The 20,733-nt window shown below is 41.6% G+C and overlaps 1 protein-coding gene across 4 annotated transcripts in view; it reads left to right on the top strand.

The window, feature by feature from the left end:
* The first annotated feature begins 5,453 nt into the window (after nucleotides 1–5,453).
* The window catches only part of LOC124416660 (DNA N6-methyl adenine demethylase-like), an 89,492-nt gene continuing 74,212 nt past the window's right edge, over nucleotides 5,454–20,733 (top strand). For all 4 annotated transcript variants that reach the window (XM_046897926.1, XM_046897923.1, XM_046897922.1 and 1 more), the window contains exon 1: nucleotides 5,454–6,770. In XM_046897926.1, the coding sequence (XP_046753882.1) occupies nucleotides 5,700–6,770 (1,071 nt within the window). In that variant the 5' untranslated portion in view covers nucleotides 5,454–5,699. The remainder of the gene's footprint in view (nucleotides 6,771–20,733) is intronic.

The following is a 20,733-nucleotide window of genomic DNA, read 5'->3' as shown; positions in this document are numbered from 1 at the left end:
TCCGTTCCATGATCATTTGACGAGTCATAAACGTATTTTTGAAAACCGGTTTGATCGGAGTTTTATTTATTAGATAATCGAAGTCGCATTAGTAGTTCAAATTTTATTCAGGGATGGTTTGTAATCTGATGAGTAAAAATCAGGGTAAAGTTGATGAAATTTTTTTCACTATCTTCAGTGGCCACCATGTTCCTGAATATTTTTCTTATCTAGGAATACAATTTTAGCATAAAAAATTGATCAGCTGTAATCTTTTCATAGAATCTTAAGTTTTGAAACGGGAAACTTGATGTTCGAAACTATCGAACATTTTCGAAAAATCCTGAACCGAATAAAGTTGGCTTATTTTTTGGCCGTCGGTAAATTCTCGGGATCTAAACTGTTTTCACTCTTAATTGTCACGAATAGACAAACTTTACACAACATAGTATTTTACTACCTGCAACTTCGGTTCCATCAATTTTCCTATCGATCACATAATTAATTAATCAATCTTATATGATATAAATAAACGACGTAATGGCATCGGTAGATGGTGCGGTACATATGTATAATAAACCGCGAGTAGATTGAAGCGCTTTTAGGTATGCGTTACATGTGTGCAAGTAATTTGAGTTACCGCTGCCGTACGAATTATACAGGTAAACAAGCAGTGCAAGTTGCAAAAGCACAACATCGCGAAAGTTATTACACGGGCCTCTTGGTACAAACCGTAACACACGTACCTCCCTTACATCGTAATATATGTACACATGGCTATGTGTGTACCTGTACACGTGTGCGTCCACACCTCATACCCACGTGATATTCGCATAGGCGGCGTTGCACCCACACCTCGAGACTCGGTCTAACGTATTTGCACCTCGCGCATTTCCTCTTTCGCCTCGCGTATGTATGCGTGTAGGTATGCACGTATTTACGAGTGTATATATATATACGCACCCCGAATTTCCGAGGGGGCATCCATGTATTATCGCCGTGTAACTACGTAGGTATAGACATGGTATAGGATATAGGATATAGGTATAGGTACACTATACTTGGTATATGTAGGTATGTGACGTTCCCCGCGTACATGGATGTGAATTTGTGTGTTTATATATGTACGTATGTACGAAGAGCGCGGAGAGAGGAGAGAGGAGAGAGGAGAGAGGAGAGCATGGCAGGCACATAGAACCGAGCTTGCACATAACACATTGAAAGTGAGAGTGAGAGGGAGAGTTAGAGGAAGCCCAACACCGGTCGATATTTCACCGAGGCTGGGCGACGCGACGCTCTCTCTTGCGTGCTGCACAGGATGATGATATTCCAGAGAAAAGTACGACGCGGATAACGCTCGAACAATTCGCACTTATAGATAGCAAGGATACGAAGTTACGATATCGTTTTGTTCAACCTGCTACGTAATATAATTGTAAAGATTTTTTTTTCTATTTTTTTTTTTTTTTTGTTTTGTTTTTCTCTCGTTCGTCATTTTTTTTTAACCGGATTTCGTAGGACAGTTTACAAGTAATTGTTTAACGCGAGCTTTTCAAGAAAAAATTGTTTTACGGCAACGATTTTTTGTGCAACATGAGTATAGGTATACCGTATATGAAACGGACTGGACTTTTTTAGAAAAAGAAAAAGAGAAGGAAAAAAAAAAAAAAACCGTAAACCTTAGAGCAGTTTCATATCGGAGAAAAAAAAAACATGAGATTATTTAGGCCGCCGGTTAATGAAATTTATCGATTAATATGCAATTTAGGTATCCTTCTCAAGGAATTTCGAAAAACTTAACGATAGCTTGCAAATCAGGTACAAAAATTCTGTCTTTAAATATTTTATTTTTTTATTTTTCTCACACACGAAATGGCGACAGCAAGTATAAAGAATAAATATTGAAAAATAATGAAATAACGTCGGTCGGTATCGCGAGGAGGTTATAAACTGTGAAATTTTTCAGAAATTCGGGAAGTTTGTTCGAAAGTTATGAATTTCAAAATATGTACTGTATACTAATGATCCTGACGGAACTTGACAACCTTTTTCAACTACGTCACAACGAGTTTCAAATTTCATTGACTTGCAAATGAGGTTCCTTAAGCGACATAAAATTTCAACAGTAACCTCTTAATACTAAAATTAGTGAACAGATTTTTTTCTCTCTTTATTCTTCTCTTTTCGATCTGGCCCTCTCTTCTTCTGATGTGCATGGGAGGCGACGAAACTCTTCAGAGTTTTGAACCCCGTCGTCCTTGTTGTCAGAGATCGATTTTTCACCAAAGGATACGGCACACGACATTTTTAAGGCAACGTATGATCTGCATTTTTTTTAAATACTTTTTTATCCTAATACTATCCAATTAACAAAAGCACGTTTACTTTTTCGTTTGCCCATATTTACGAAAAAATCAAGGACTTCCTGTTCAGTATACTTTTAGTATTTCTACCGTGAAATGTCGCGGAATACGATCTTTTAATTCTTCAATAATTTTATCAATTGACTGTTTATAATTCGAAAAGTTGAAATTGTCATTTCACTTGCCAAGTTTTTTAGATTACCGGCATTTATCTACTGATCTACGACGATGACATTAATCCCGCTGTAAATATGTATTCCCAAGAGGTGAACGTTACATCCAGTAGTTATACTTACGTCATTTTACCGTCCAGTTGCCTAATTAACGAATCATTCGAGTTAAAAATTTTCTAAAATACCCATATATCGAAGTAGGATGTTAAAGGAACGTGAATTCGCAGATAAAAATTTTCAAAACGAAATTAATCAGCCTGTAAAGGAAAAGCGTAGCCGAATCTTTCCGGTAAAACAGTCGTCCGTGTCCTCGTCGGCATTCCATCATCACCTAATACTATAGCAACGAGCTCGAGACGCGAGAACGTAATTCGTTATCCCTTAAGGCTCGCTCGCCGTCAGAATCTATATCATGAATGAAGCACTACACACTGCACTCGACGGTCGCGTACACACCTCGTGGCCGCAGCATTACGCTCAGATGCACATACACATATGCATATATGTATATATACGTATACAAAGATGCACACGCGATGTGGCAAAGCGTGTAAAAGCGTCTCTCGTGTATCGGGCCAGCTTAATAGTAGCCTTGGAATCGCCGTCTCTTTCTCTCTCTCTCTCTCTCTCTCTCTCTTCGCCTGTATCGTGACACGGCGCTACGTATAATAAACGAAGAAGAGGAAAGCGGGCGGCGATACCGTCGACGATGGTGCAGGACCTACGTCACGTGATGGGAGCAGACCCGAGTCCCTCGCGGGCGTCGCGACGCCTCCTCCGTCAGCAGGCAGCCGAACAATTTGGCTTCCTCCGCGAGGCCTGCGGCCGATAGCCAGCCACCCTCCCTCCCTTCGACGGCTTTACTAACCTAACGCATGATTTATACTGTGAAATTGAACCTCGTTCTCAGAGTTTCGGGCTTGAAAATTGAGTTGTATTATGTAATATAGTCGCTGCGCTGATTATCGTTGTCGCCTCTTAATTTGCGATACGAGATTCCGAGTCAGCTACCGAATTTCACAAATTTTAAAGAGATTCGATCGTTATGGTGAAACACTGTGCGGATCGTAGATACATGATTCGCGATTCATTGAATAGAGGTCAGCGAATCAGAGATCTTGAAAAACTCGGAAACTGTTTCTTTCAGATGAGGCTGAAGTCGGTAGCGTTATTGCGATGATTAAAGTTTCGGAAAAAATAGTTATTTCGCAATTGCAGGAATGGCTGAAATTCAGTAAATCATACTAAGGCCAAGCGTGTTCATATTTTCAAAACTCAACTACTTCCAAGTCACTATAAAGTTGTAAAATAGTGATTTCTCCCTCCCAATGTTTCGTTACCTTAACGTTACTAACTTCAGCCTCATTCATTTAGCTCGATTAATTTCTTTTAGATATTTGAACTACGATCAGGCGGACCTGAAACGAGTATAAAAAACCTAGGAAAAAACGCAAAATTTGTATTTTTTACGTATGTGTGTATATGATACGGAAGTAATGAAGTATCGATGTTAAAGTTTCAAATGATTTTTGAATAACGGAAGTGTTGTATTTTCTTTTGTTTCAGATCGTACAAATCTACCGCCTTCTAAAACAAGCCACATTAACCTCAAGTGATTTCTATTTTCTTACGAAACGCGAAAGAATGAATTAGTGTGTGTATACATGTTGTAATCTTGTATTTCAAGAGCTTAGGGTTCAGAGAAGATTTCAAGAAGAAAGTAAATGAGACGAAAATAAAATTAATACGTTAATAATAATAGTAATAATATTATAATATTATTATCAATAATAATAATAATAATAATCATACCCATAGTAACAGCAACAACAACAACAACAGCAACAACAACAATAAAAACGATAATACAAACAAACAAGAGCTATAGCAACGTATCTATCAATCTATCTATCTATCCAGTGTACAAAGTATATCTTGAAAAAGTCCGCCAGTGCCAAATCGAAAATTTAAAAAAGAAAAAAAGTGAATAATAACAATTAAACCGTAAACCAAAGAAGCTACCATTTTTTTTCTGTCTACTAATCATTGAGATAATATTAATTATTATAATAATAATAATAATATTAATAAACGTAACATTAATAATAATTTAAAAAAAAGACAACCAACAAAAATACTCTAAACGAAAACAAAGTCCTCTTCATACTCAGTGAATAACAAGACGAAGGAGAGAAAACAAACCTACAACCAACAAAGTTTAAACTCTAAAAGTAGAAAAATTTATGTATTCAAAACGTAAGTAAAGTACTTACAATTAAGAAAAAAAAAATCGAGTACACTACAAATTTATATATAAAAAAGAAAAGAAAACAAAAAACAATAATAATATTCATAACAATATTATTAATATCGCTAAGTATAATAATAATAATAATAATAATAATAATAATAATTACAATAATATTAATAATAATATTTGTAACCATAATATTGATAAAGGTAACGATAATATTCGAAGCGAAGGTATAAAAAAAGAAAAACAAAAGGATTATTCAGACGAACCGATCTACTTCAGAGCGTAGCCTAAACCTGACGAGTACAAAAGAAAAAACAGTGAAGAAAAATTTACCCTAAATACTTACACTTCGCAACTTGACTAAACAAAACTGTAGAAAAGAGATAAAGATTAAGATAGACAGAAAGAGACAAAGATTTAACATTTTGGAACAATCGCTGAATGCCTGTATACTAAATATCCGCACCTGCACACCGCACGAGCCGACAAAGTCACACACATATATATATATATATATAAATAAATATCTATATATATATCCATAAGTACACACACACACACACACACACACACACACACGCATAAATTCATCTAGAAATTATATATACTGAAAAATCAGAGGCTTCGCGCGACGATATCCAAGAATCTGCGAAGAGCGGATCGTGGAAAACCGTGAGAGAACAAAGGGTCTAAAGGCGAGAAGGAAACTAAGAGGAGAGAGGAAATCGCCAGATGTCGTTGCTGCGGAGGTGCGAATTTGACTCGCAACGATTCGTACCTCGGATGCGGTAAGGAGGGGGACGGGGGCGAAAGAGAGTTCGACAGAGGAGGTATCGGGAGCGAATAAGACGCAGCCTTGCCGCCTCCTCGACGAAAGATAATCTCGCAGGGGGAGGAGAGGACGGCCGTAAGGATGTGGCGGAGAAGATGAGCGCCGACGTGACCAAGGAGGTCGCCTCCGAGAGGGTCAGCCCTCCGGCAGCCGCGACCTCGCCGAATTCCGGTCCCGGCGAGCCGGCCTCCCGCCACCTTCCGCCCTTCAGCAGCTTCGCCGACGGCGCCATGGACAGCTCGACGACCCTGACGACCCTCCACCCCCAGGACGTGGGTCTCGGCCTCACCTCATCTTGGGACTACTACGAGGGTCTTACCGGTCGGCTGATCGACTCCCGCGGCGAAGTCGTCCTCGCCAGTCAGTACCGACCCTGGGAGTCGAAGAACGCGGCGGGGGGCGAAGGCCTCCCGAGTTTCGCGAGTCAGTTCACCGCCCCCAGCGAAGCGGAGCCTCAGCTCACCGCCCTGACACCCCTCTCACCGGCCTCCGTATCCCACTCGCCCCCCGTCACGGCCGTCGGTCTTCCCAGCTTTCACACCCTCGGCAGTCCCCTGCCCACCCCTCACCCCCACCCCCACCCCCACCGCGGGCCCGTCGGCTACCCCCTTGTTCCGGCCCCCGTTCAGGCCCGCGAGGTTCCGGCGCTCCAGCAGCAGCTACTCGACGAGAGGCACATCCAGCTGCTCGGCTCGAACCCGGTGCAGGCCTTTCCGCCGCCACCCGGGCACCCCCATCACGCTGTTTTGACCGTCGTTAAGCCGGAGTATCCGCAGCTACATCACACCAACTTTCAGAACCCGATGTCGACGGTGCTCGACACGCCGACGTCGCGAGTCAATATCGACGGCAGGAAGAAGGAGAGGAGAAAAATTCGAGCCGGTTCCATGGAGTCCGAGGACGGGGCCAACGTCGAGAGCTCAGGGCAGGTGGCTGCTGTCTCTTCCACCGCCAATCGCGGACAGCATCACATCGGCGGTGGAATCGGGGACGGAGACAGCGAGGGTGGACTCGGCGACAAACCCGCTAAGAAGAAGCGGAAACGGTGCGGCGAGTGCATCGGCTGCCAGAGGAAGGACAACTGCGGGGACTGCGCACCCTGTCGCAACGACAAGAGCCATCAGATATGCAAGATGAGGCGGTGCGAGAAACTCACCGAGAAGAAGGTCAGTTAACGTTATCAGAATTCATTTTTAACCAACTCGATCTTGATTTCCACATTTCTTTGTTGTTGTTTCTTTATACGTATACCGTAATTTTAAATCACATGCAAAAACGTAAACCAAATATCGAATCAACGTACACTACGTATTATTATTCCGATACTTTTCGTCGTCATTTCAAACGACACCTGTCTTGGATTTCTAGATTAATCAGATTCGTCATTTCAATTCTGAGTATGACGTTCTAAAATTTTCTACGTCCTATGAACGCACAAGCTTATCAACGTTACTCTGATTACACGTGTAGTTCGACACGTGGAGCAGCACGTGTCTAAATAACACAAATAACCCGCTGATCGGTTTATTTGTTTATTTTTCCTCGAACCGATTAAAATAATACGTATAAATAGGCAGGTAGCTTACGCTGATAACTCGCGAGGAAACAACGGATCTTGTCCCGGGGTGGGAGGGGGAGAAGGAGGGCGTTTATTTATACGCATTCCGTGATTCAGACATCCCTTAAGGACAAAGAGGGGTTGCAAGTAATCATTACACAAGCGAGTGCTTTCCATTGCTGATATAATATTACATAATATTTATTATTACATTTCTTCTATTGTTATATATTCAACACACTAGGGTATTATGGCCGAGGAAATAGATCGGATTGCAAATGACTTCGTGTCGAGTATGAAAGACTGATGATTTAAGGTGCTTTCGGTCAACTGGGTGCGAGTTTCATCGAATCGATTCTGGTGTTTAAAATAAGTTGAGGATAAGTGGGGGATCCATTATATAGTCTGATTCAAGAGTTAGGAAAAGAGGAGAAAAACCGCAGTCATTTGCATCGATGGTACGGCGAATATCGATCTGTAATATAAATGAATCTGAAAAAATTCCGACGAATACAAACTAAGATAATAAAAATTTGAGAAATTAAACTCCGGCGTTTTCTGATCGTACTCTAATTTTTTTTGCACTCATTTTGCCCGCGACTCAGATCCTCAGAGATTGTCTGAAAAAGATTTAAGATATCCGTTCCACGCGTGAGAAATGCCGAATTTAGGGAAGTAGATGGGCGAGAATCGGCTTCTCGCGGAAACTCAGGGTGGGTTCAACAGAAGCGTGGATAGTTAACCCTTCGAGCCCCAGTTTCTCAGTCGTTAGGATCAGGCCTCGTGTCGTGTGCACGCACACGGCAAATTTCGAGCGGATCGAATATTCACCGTCCTCTGGAAGGAACGAGCCAGAAAGAGCGGGAGAGGCGAATCTGGAACTTGAATAGGCGCGAGGCTTTTGCGAAATGGGATGATGATGCGCAATAACTGGTGTGTGTGTGTGTGTGTGTGGGTGTGTGTATTATATATATTTATATACATACGTACATGTATGTATGTATAACTGCGTTTTCACGTTACTGGGCGATTCGGATTTGGGATGATATTTTTTTTTTTTTTTTTGTTTTTTAAGTCTACCTGCATTTCGGTTTTCATACCTGCAGATTTGTGGTTTAAAAAGTTTTTAGGTAAAACGAACTTGATGATGGTTGAAAAAGTTTCGTGATAGTCTAATTTTAAGACTCTTGATTTCAATATTTTTAACGTCTGCGTCAAAGTTGAAATATTTCATACAGTTACGACAAATAATTATACAACAAATTAGAAATTTTTTTTTTTTTGTCTTCTGCGAATTATAAAATTGTCAGAATTGTAAAAAAAAAAAGGAGAAAAATACGAAAGAAACTTGAGATGATAAATACTTTTGGCGGGAAAGCGGTTTTTTTTTTCCTTTTCTCACTCGAATCGATCCGTGTTTGTGGCTCGATTTTTATGCGCATTAAACGCGGGGATGAGAGTCAAGTAGATGGCCGTTTGACGCAGCGGGATGCGCGGTGTCTGTGAACGAGAGCGAAAGCTGGCACATGTTTCCCGTGTAATAGCCGGCTGTGTGAGAGCTTGCGCGTCGCGTCGGGGCAAGGATGGTATATATATAGCCTGAACTTGGCCTGGATGCGCCGAGAATCCCAGAGGGAAATACAGAAATACAGAAACACAGATAAACCGGTGGTGGTTTATTATTGCGCCGACATTGAATCGAAGGGTGCTGATGTTCTCCTCGACCTCCACCTCCACCTCCACCTCGCACCCTGCAGTGGCAGGAAGGGTTTGCGTCACGCTAGCTTCTCCTTGTTCTTGTTCTGCTTTTTTTCGCCTTGTGTATAATCGTCTCGCCAATTGTCATTCAAGCTTTTCAATCCCAGATACTCGTCGATCGGAAATTCAAATCGCAGAAATTTGCATCGGTAGTTCATAACGTGCTAAATTTCTACTTCGCTTTTGCGACAATTTTTGCTACTTGGTTATTTATTAAAGACGCTTGATGTATATCGAACGAATTCAAAATTCATTTTCTCTCTCTATTACAATGCTGTATAATTTAACGATACATTGTCAAAAGCGTAATTTTTCATATACGTTTAAACGTCGTTCAAAGATCGAAACTTGCAGGAATTCAATCGGGTTTGATTTTCGTTCATGCGTAATTCGCTGTTATGCGTTCTACATGTACGATTAATCGTAAGTCGTAAGACTGCGACGGCTTAGATTTCGTCGCGTATACGGTACGTAAGTGTACATAAACCTTGAGAGCTCGCGAGCTGTTCGAGGGATCTTATCGTCCAGCCAAGTTCACGGCCTGTTCTCGTAGGTCACCCAATCTCTGAGAACGTACTGACGCGCAAGCGATATACATATGTATATACATACGCCCACGGAGTGAATATACACGTACATCGTTACGAGAATCTGCAGCCCAACGTTGTACATGTAACACGTCTTGTTTTTGCCGTTTTGCGCTTGCAATTGTTACGGTATTTTTTCGATATCTATTTCGCCGAGGTGATTAAAAGCTCCCGTTAATCCTCAGCTCTAATAATCGATGCTATTTTAGTTGGAATTATTTTCCATCTTCTCCTATATAGTTTTCGGATTATTACGTTATGTTCCACGAGAACGGCCATGGCACAATTCGAAAATATATAACCGAGCTTCTTCGTCAACTGTAGACCAGTTTTTCTTTTTGTCCCGATTAGCGATGTTTCTATAATTCGCTGGGGTTACAAAAGAAAAAAAAATGCTCTGTAATTTTCATTCAAATGTTTAAACTGATTTATTGGATCGTGTAAACCGTCAATATACACGAAAACCTTTTCGGTACAAAAGCAAGTCTCACATCATTCAGTATAGCCTTAAACTGGTTTTAACAAATATTCTAAAAGAATTATTTCCTTTTGTTCAATTCTGCAAAACTCATTCAAGAATTTTTACCGCAGTGGTATTTCCAAACTTTGAAAAAAAATAAATTAACTAATCTATTTCTCACCGTGTCAAGTTTTTCAAGAGCTTAGTAGAAAGAAACGAACTGTTCGTTTGATATGAAAAAATATATATAAGTAAGTAGGCATAATATGAAAATCCCTCTTCTCGTACTGACGTTTGAAATTTTTCCTGCTATAATGAATTAACCTTGACGATTGCTCATTATCATTGTTTCTTCAAATCGTTCAAACATATTTCCAAGTACCTATGTGTATAAAAAGAAAATTTTTTGATCAAAAAAGAAGAAGAAAAAAAAAAAAAAAAACAATGTATCGTTGGGCGAAAAGTTGTCAGCGATTTTGACGATAGAACGTTTTCATCCCGCGGATCAAAACGGCGAGATGGTTTTCCCGAAAAATATAGTCGTCGAAAGAGCGATGAACCGCAGCAGCAGCATCAGGGCGCGCAATTCTGTACGTGTTTTTCTGTCTTGTTTGGGAACTACGGCTGTACTATTGATTATTGGCAATTCGAGATGATGTCTCTCCTCTCCTCTCCTCTTCTCCCCTCTCCTCCTTTCCCCTCCCCTGCGCACCGCATACTTTGCCCCTACCCTTAGGCCGACGTGCCCCCCCCCCCTCACTTTTGTCCCTCTATCTGTCCATCTCTTTATTTCTCTCTCTTTCCGTCGGATATTATGACGTCGATACCGGATCGTCGGTCGTATAGTTTCTAAGAGTAGAAAAAATGAAGCTTTTGCAAAAACCGTTCTTTCATCCCTGCGTTCTTTGTTTTTGTGAAATTTTGTCTTTTGCAAGAGAGACGAGCGACGTTCTATGATATTTTGTGGGATATTTTTCTAACGGGAAAACGCCCGATCTTCTTTTGTCTAAAAATTTAATCGTTTTAAAACACAAGCATGAGAATAAAGTTGGGAAAATTCACCGAACGATTGGGAGTTCGATATTATTCGTAGTTGCAAATTGCGCAACGCCGGCGTGCCGTCCTGACTATCGTTTATTTATCCATCTCGAGCCGCGCGAATATCTACATATTCGCTCGCTGCGAGTCATAGCTAGCCAGTGACTCACGAGTCGGTACACGTTTGCAAATCTGCCAACGGTATGATCGCAGATTTCTGTAATTGATTTGTTTGTACGGAAGAAAACGATCGCAGGAATTATGTAAAAAACAGGGAGAAAGAGAGGAAAGAGATCGTTCGAGCTTTCATTCGAGTACCTACGTCCGCAGGTTTGAAAATTACAAAGTTTTGCAAAAATTTCAAGCCGTCAATATTTCACAAGAAATAAAGAGTAGTACCAACTGTTTTTAAAATAAACTAAAAAAATCGTGATCGGAAAAAAGAATCCTTGCTTTCACCGTTTACCTTTGGTCAGCGTTTACGTTAAATAAATAATAAGAAATTAAAATTAAAATAATATATCAAGCCTCATTTTTTCCTTCGCGATGGATCTTACACGGATTGGTAAAATCGATTTACCCCATAACCGGAAAATCCTTTACCAAACTTATCTCTAATTTTAATTCCCAAACGATGAACTTGACAATTCGCAGTCAGCTTTCACTTTTCGTCGAACGAGTTTCGCTCGTTTTCGCGCGCAGATATCGAGTGGTTTATTTTGAAACGAGTGCAGGGATGGGATGCAGATCTGGTGCAATGGCACGAGGGGCAAAAGTCGGTGAGATACCTACATACACGTGTACCTTCAGGCATGTGGGACCAACGAACGCCGGTGGCGCTCGGGGGTGGCACGGGAATAGTAGGAAGCGTCCGCGGGGTTGGAATGGAGGCGGAATTGAGCCGAGCGGGAATGAAGCGGGAATAAAGCAGGGAAAGGAGTGTCGGATGACAGATGAACGACTGGGGCTGCGGAACACGGTGGTATATAGGCTGACTCGCCGTCACAACAACCCCTCGTCCCTCCCCCCCCTTAACTTAACACCCTCTTTATCCCGAGGGAAAGCCTCTTCCTGACTTCCTCTCTTCTCCTCTCCCGATCTCCCGATCTCCCTTACCTTCTCCCTCTCCCCCTCCCCCTCCCTCGCCCTCGTCGCTCCTTCTCTCATTCGAGAAGACTTTCCCCGGCTTGTATACAACCAACACCTGTCCCACGGAAGCCGACCTTCGCAGTTCCGCCCAGAACGGAACGTACGACGTGCCACTTCGATATACATTTTTGCTCCTTTTTTTTCTCTCTGTATTCATTCATTCACTTTTCCTCTTTTTCCCCGCACGAAACCACCACTCTGGTTAAATTTTCACCTTTTTTTTTTTTTTTTTTTTTCCTTTATTCATTCATTTGTAGGCAGTTTTCATATACATATATACCTACATCGAATTATTTTTATCACAGTTTATACGATGCGATTTATTTGCGAAATATGTTTCTTCGGGAGGTTTTTTAATCACCAGAAATAGATGGTGCAAAATTTTTTATACAAATATGTAACTTACTTGATAACACGTTATTTTTATATTCTATATTCAACATTTTTTTCTGATATTTACAAGATCTTTTTTCTTTCTCACCAATTGTGAAATGAAAAGACGGAGTTTTGTTAGAGAATTTTTTTTTTTCACTTTTCCGAGCTGTAAAGAATAACGTACGAGTAGGTACTGTATTATACTACACTTGGTTATTATTGTTATATATTACATATGTATATATATATATATATATATACATTTTTGTTCTGTATTTTGTATGAAATCTCTCTTCATTGTGGAATGTTATGTACTAAATTTCAAAGGTTTTTGGATAAACGGCCCGGTTGTACCGCCTCGTACGATAACGAATTTCATGCTTTAACTACCGTGCATCTGACAAATACGAGATTTGCGCTCCGACGGCTTCTGCAAATGATCATGCCTAAATCTCACTGTCAGTAGAGTAAAAAAAAAAAAAAAAGGAAAAGAAGATATCAAACCAAAAATCAGTAAACTGATGTTAAAAACTTTTAGGCTGTGTCAACTTTTGAAAATTTCGTTTTTCAGTTGGATGTATATAATTCGTGCGTTTGTAGATTGTAGGTACTTTGTTTTTAAATTTACACGTACCTACATCTCGTTCCCTAATTTTTTTCTTGTCTAAAGAAATAACCCACACTTAAGAATATATCTCAAGAGTGTAAAGATGCCTGGAAAAATTTTGAAAGTCTGCTCGTCGCCTGTGTGGATAGCGAGAAATACTGTCACTATATATATAGCTTCGAATAGAAAGGAAAAGCCCTCTTTCTACATGCAGAGTCTAGTCTAGGTCAAAGGTCGCGGCGTTATCGTTGTGGGCGAACTCTCAACTCTGGGGGTTTAATTAAAAGTGAAATATATAACAAGGTTCGGTGAACTCGCAATAAGAAGAAGCAGTTCTACATGTATATAGGTATAGTTTCTACGTTAGTTTAGGAAATTCTTTCCACTTCTTTGAAGCGCGCACAATTTTCCTCGAAACAAAATTTCACCAGGGTTTTATGGACCATCGACTTCAAACCTGAGGTGAAATTCTTTTTTACACTACAAGCTGCGCATCTCATTTCAGCGAATAGAAAGTGTCGGCAGATTTGGATGAATATCGTTTCACGGTATCTGATTAGTTTCCTGTTTCAAACCTCGTTGCTGGACCATTTTTTGTCACATGCAAATACATCAGGTTTATCAAAATTGAAGTAAATATTAGCGACTAATTATCCTGATCTTCGAAAGAGAATTGAGTATTAAATTCGATGTGAAACAATTCGTGTATGTCGATAATCGCTTTGAGATCAGATTTGTTTTTCTACACCGCGTCCGTTTGAATGTTGAACATTAGCCATTGAAAAGTGTGCCTTCGAGACGCGGGGGAAAAAGAGTAACAAATGGACCAGAAATCGGGTGATTCTCTCTTAGCTAAAAAGTGTCGTCTCGTAGTCGTTTAAATCAGAACAACCCAGTTCCCGAGATTGGAGACTGAGAACGAACGAAGGACGGGGCGAGAAAACAGGACGCAGAAAAAAAAAAAGAGAAAACTGAAAAAGAAGAGAAGATAAAAAATAACAAAACGCCCACGCACAACGAACGAACCATTCTGCGTAAAAAGAGCGTTTATTAGAGCAGCCAGAGAGAGAATGAGAGAAAGAGAGAAAGAGAGGGTGAGACGGCTTGGGGGATGGCGAGAGCGCGTGCTGGCGGTAGATAGGAGTCAGCAGCGCCGGTAGCGAGGAGGTGAAATTTAAAGCATAGCCTAGTAATTTTCACCCCAATTTCACGGAATTTCCCAATTGCCGGATTCTCGAATAATTTTCACGCAGCCGGGCAAAGCGGAGCAGAGCAGAGCAGAGCGAAGCAGAGCAGAGCAGAGCAGAGCAGAGCAGAGCAGAAAAGCGGGACGCCGCACCCAGTGGCTTGGGGCTGGTTTGCCTCCGGTTCATTCGATCGCCTGCCACCCCTCTGCTGCAGGATTCAACCAATGGCACAACTTCCCCACACGCTTAACGCCCGGTGTATGCATACGGAACCGACAAACGACGAGCCAACGAACGCGGACTGAGGGGACACACGTGCGTCAATTGGGCCCTCCCATATTCCCTCGTTCTCGTTTTCGTTCTCGTTTTCGTTCTCGTTTTCGTTCTCGTTTTCGTTCTCCGGGTTAGGGTAGGTTAGGCACGACGCCATTTTATCGTACATCTCCCCCTTTCCCGAAATCTCGACGCGCAATTTTGTGCTTTGTTTTGTTTTTTTTTCTTTCAATTTTACAGATTTTTTCATTCCGCACTTTTTAAACCTTTTTATTTCTCTCCACCCCGTGCAGATCGCGACGATTCGACATAGTTTTTCGCCCTGCCTGACGTGTGGTATCTGAGTGATACGAAGCAGTTGTATTTATCCGTTGAAACGATTACGAGAGATGAAATATTAAGACATCTTACAATTGTCGATAAGGAAATAAAATTTTTTACTATCGATTTACGTTGGGGAAGTGCCAACAATATCTTTAGTTTCGGATGTTAAGAGTTGAAATATATCCTGATACTCGATTGCAAAATATTCGTGGTAATAATTTGTGACGAAGTTTTTTTTTTTTTTTTCTTTCGGATCAATTTCAATGACATTGTTAAGCTGAAAAAATTTCCAGGTTATAGTTAACAATTCGATGATTCTCAAATAATATCTACATTGCAGTATTAAAATTCTTTTCATTGTGAAAAGTGGGTATATATAAAAATTTCCTTTCTATACATATATATCTATATATATAGTTTTTCCTATTATAAAATTTTATACATTTTGTTTTATTTTACGCTAAAACAGAAAGGACGAACTTTATATATCTACAAACCTAACTGAGAAAACGATAACCTGGGCGTGAAATTTTTTAGTCTTGGCAAGTTGGATCGGAAATATTATAATCGATGAAGCCTGCATTCTTGTTAAAGTGATATCTGCATCATCGTATATTCTTAATTTTTTTCCGCCATCAATATACACAATCACACAACGAGGCGTGGGTTATATCAAAATTTCAGCGTGACGAATGACGATGACGATGGTCATCGGTGGACTAACGGCGCGGTGCATGCAGCGTGTATCGAACACATGATGCTCGTATAGTATCAGGCCACGGCGATATCCTCGGGTCAATTCTATTTTCCTTTAGCACATATAATAACGCGGAGGAGTTGGTTGGCCTACGGCTTGATAACCCTGAACCTAGCGTTGTGTCCTCTTATCGCCCGGTTATCAGAACCTGAATAAACTTAACCGAAAGTTGTATTCGAAAGTATAACGCTTAAACCTCGTCACGATGGGTACAGTCCCTTGAAAGAGTGGAGTCCTCCCGTGAAACCGTCTAAAACGCGGCTTCAACTTGGTGAGCTTTCGTTTAAACGTCTCTGCGCGTTTCTCATCTTCGAGTATCGAGGCTCGTGTTAGTCAAAAACACTCGTCGAGTCAATTATCATCCACGGGATAGCCTGTGGAACTTTTGGAATCGAACGTACCAAGGATGGCTGCAGCTCGGCGTTGTGTGCTTACACCTTTTATACGAGTAACCGTACCTAGGCCTCGAGTTTAGAGCCAAAAGAGAGTGGTGAATACCCGTTTTTTGGCTTCTTCATTTCGATTTATCGAGAAATTGAGAAGAGTTTGTAAGGCCTCGGACGTAGGAAGTCTTGCACATTTGCAGAATCGGTTGTCTGGCACGCGGCCGATTGATCGGTTGAAAGAAAGGAAAGCGTCGAAGCGTTAAGGGGTTCGCTCGACGTTTTAAAACTGCCTATTGCAGCTGGCATTGTGTTTCAAATTCGCAATTATCAGACGAAACTTGACGACGGTCTTGCAATTACGTGAAAAAAATTTCAAAACGGGGAAACGGATTTTGCTACTAATCTTTGTTATACGCAGAACTGCGGGGGAGTAAAAACCACGAAGAGAGAATTATTGGCTGTTGTTCGACACTTACGTCTGTATTTTGAAGCTTGGTATCAGGACCAAGTATCTATAAGCTTTCAACAGCCCGAAGTACTCGCTGTAAGTTGACTTTGGATTGAAAATAAGTCTGTTTTCATGCGCAGAGAAGAAAATTAATATTGAAGTAAGTAAGACGTAAAAACGGGTCGTAAATAAAGTGCAAACTGTGTTCGCAAATTGCGTAAAAACAGACCTGTACAGGCAATTATTTCGAGCGTGAAGTAACAAGAAACGAGAAATAAAAGAAAAGGAAAAAGTAGGGAACAAAAAATCAAATTGGCGAACAAAAGATGAAAAGCGAAAAAAGAGAAGGAAAACAACGCTACCACAAAAACAACGACGAATGAAACATACAACTTTTGTCACGCGTTATAAATTACTTTACAGAAAAGAGAAATTCGTCGGTTAGTTCAGAATGCCGCCGGAAGTACAATAATTTGGTCCACTTCCTTTCCCCGCGGTTCCCGCAGTCGCGTACCGAAATATTTCGCGATCCGCAATCCCTCGCTTTACGGGTAAAAGGTTTCGCCCTCAGGGAAGAGGAAAATTTGATTTTCCGAACGCGGGACTTCGGGATCTTCGAGCTGTGACAGCGAAATCACGTAAGTAAAATTCGACAGCACTGTATGTATAGCCCCATATCCCGGCCGCATCATATACGTATACTTATACGTTATACACCCACATACAAACGCATACATATATATATATATATATATATACACACATACATACGATACTATACGTACGTATGTTTACGCGTCTCTCAGTCAAGTGTAAAATCTCCTTCTAGCACGGGTTCTAGACGTGCGAGAACTCTGCTCGGGTCGTCGGAAAAAAAATTTCACCCACGCTTTCGCTGAAATTGAAAGGAATTGAAAAGTATTTCCCGGCATCGTTATCTCCGCATGAACAAAGTTTATACTCGTCAAAATTCATCGTTTATACTTTATACCGTACGAACAGCAAGAATTTTCCATAGTTCATTGTGCGTTTTCTTCAATTCTTGTCTTTCATACCTTTAAACGAATGTCCATACATATTTCATTCATACCATTTCTTCGTTACTCGTTACTCGAACCGGAAATTTTTCAGTCAAATATCATCGCCTGGAGTTTACTTTCAACGCTGCATTGGGTGGAGATACCTTTTCCAAAATCATGCAACCACTCGTGGACCGGGGATAATCAACCCCGAGCTAAGTGGATAACCCTCGCGACGACGCCGGTTGTAGATCTCGTCATGCTGTATTATAGTTTTGAGCAAACACAATGTGCTCTGCAGGCGCTCGGCCCGTCACAGTCCGTGACATTTTTCAGGATTAACCGGCAGCCCTTCTCGCCAGGCGTGTATATACACATATATATATATATATATATATACCCGCTCTGCAGCAGGATAGGTGGATAGATGGATAGGTGGATAGGTGTGTGGGTATTGGTTAAAAGGCTTAAGGCTTGTTCCGTGATTAGAACCACTATCAATAAGAATAAATAGTACCGACGTGCCAGATGCGTCCTCCGTGCATTACCATGCGGATATGTTGAGAAAATCCGGGTACCTACGTTATATATATGCAGAGACATTTATGCGCAGGCTGTACTTGTAACGTACTCACGTGTGATACTAGGATTCGTGACCTAGATTGTTTTTTTCGACTTTTCATTTCGCGTCGTAACGTGAGAATCGTTCAACGATCTTCACGCATTCACCATGGAATCATTTACTTTTATTCAAAGTCTTCTGTTACGCTTTTGCCTTTCGGCGGATACCGAAACGACGTTAGGTACAATTGTCTTAATGAAATTTTTCAACGAATATCAAAGCTTCTTTACAATCTATCGCTGGGCGGTACGTCCTCGTTTCATTTTTGACGAGTCAAGCTTTTGAGCGATTCGGGAGCGTTAATGGGACGTGTAGAGTACGTGTACCATTTGTGAAGATTACTTTTATACACTTCTTTATTTACCAGCTTGATTCTTAATCTCTTCAAATACTCGATTCATAACGAAAATCCAACGTTGACCAAGTTTTGAAAATTAGTGTTTGCTTTGATCGAAGCACTTTAGATATTTCTGGCCATAACTTCAGATATTCTCACGCAACGAATATGGCCACGACTTGATACTACAATGGATAAAACTGGTAGAGTAAGTCGACCAAAACCGGTACATCCACCCTATTTGAAGAAGCTTAAGAGTCTCGATATCGAGATCAGATTTGGACCGTGGATGACTAGCTCAGCTGATCTTACGGTTGAGCTCTGTTTCGGCGTAAGTTCGTTACGGCGCAAGGCTTAAAGGTCGCCATTTTCGGGCCTCCGACTCTGTGCGCAGTGCAGACGACGCTGTCGCCTGTGCTTATCTTGTTATCTGACGTTATAGTCGGGTACTTTTGCCGGGAACGTTTCTCGTCTCACCCCGAAGATCCGAGGGTGATGTGCAGAGTACTGGCCCCCCTGCGATATACACGTCACGTGACACGCCCATCGCCCTTCTCTCGTTGACCGAAGTCATCCATTTCGGAAACGATGCTGCACAGATGCGCTGCACGCGTGTTAACCGAACTTCCGACGACTCGGCTCTCCTTCGAGAAGCTCGAAATTGCGCCAAAGAAGAAGAAAAGGAGTCGCCGGTCGTCGCGACTCGGATTGATCAATCCATTATATACCACAGAGTGCATGTCGTCATGCTGCGTTTCATGCTGCTCGGGCAATCGTTATCTCTCAAGTCATTGATAAAGTGGAAATGTATATAGTAGACGGTTTCATTGATGCTACTCGAACGTTGGGAACTCATGTACAATGTGTACATATAAGTTATCGCTACAAGAACCGGGCACTCCGCGTTGCGCAGGTCCGCGTCTATATTTATACAAGCTGCGATATGCGATTGCAGGTAATACGATTATGCATTGACATTTATGTACATGCAGAGAAGCTTCTATTTTTCACGAAATGGCGCCTTTCGAGAGCTGATCAGTATTGCAATGTCTACTCGTCGAAACTCGCTTCACTTTAAATGTACATCCAACTAGGCTTTTCGTATTGATTCGGTTGGTACATGATTGCCAACGCAAATTACTTTATTCGGTTTTGAGATTCATGGACCGTTTTTCTCAGTTGAACACTTTACGGACTTTTCTTCTCAAAAAAGAAGCGCAGGGTTACCGATTTTCAAACAATCCTAAAGTCGTGAGATACAATCGTTCTCGCTGTTGATACGTTTACAAGAACGTTAAAAACATTCGCCTAGCGTTGAATTACTGCACAATTACTGTTGGTCGATGATCTGTAAAAAGTGTATACATACACGCGTCAAAAGAAATATTCGCAACACGTTCAAATATTCGTTATAACGTATATAAGTATTCGAAATCCTGTCAATTTATAAAACTTGCACACTAACTCCGATGAGATATCGCGATTAAAAATCACAGGGTTAAAGCATCTTCGAAAACTAAAGATACGGAGGTAGGTATACCCAATGTCCGTTCGAATCTTGAAATACGACGATTCGTCGACGATTTTTGGCCGAAAGGCCGATGGGCGATGGTATTAATTTAAAAATTTCCCAAGGTGCTCGAGGTTTCCCGACGATGGGCACATCGGGCGCGCGGATACGCAGTTTCTGTCGACGGCAGAGGCAGTTTCGTCAGTCGATATATCGATCCCCGCCCCCACTCGGTGCTTCCTGCCGCGGGAACAGGACTCTCTCCCACAGGATGAGTCACAGCCTCCCCGCGCACACCGACACGCGGCGTCACAGCTCATGCACACGCACACGCACACGCGTCGCACGCCTGCCGTCGTCTGCACGCCTCGCGTTGTAGGTTAACGTTGGCAGCCTGAAGCGCAGGTATGCGTGCCGTCGCACAGCTTTGCGCTCGCATCGCGTGTATACGCACGCATCACACACACACACACACACACACACACACACACACACACACACACACACACGCGCAAACCTCGCGCTCTCGGAAATGCGTTGGTCGTTCGCAATCGACCCAACCCTCGTTCTACGTGTAGTGCCATAGTCGCTCAATGTAAGGTGCCATCGAGCTACGGAGTTTAGAGACTCGAAGAGAGAGAGAGAGAGAGAGAGAAGGAGAGAGCATGAGGAGATTTTCCTACCATAGAAAGAGAAACGCGTCATTCGAAATAAACTCGTGAATTCGACGTATT

The sequence above is a fragment of the Diprion similis genome, chromosome 2, assembly GCF_021155765.1.
Source record: "Diprion similis isolate iyDipSimi1 chromosome 2, iyDipSimi1.1, whole genome shotgun sequence".
NCBI classification, from domain to species: domain Eukaryota; kingdom Metazoa; phylum Arthropoda; class Insecta; order Hymenoptera; family Diprionidae; genus Diprion; species Diprion similis.
The sequence above is the reverse complement of the archived record's forward strand: the minus strand, read 5'-3'. Positions and strand labels throughout refer to the sequence as shown.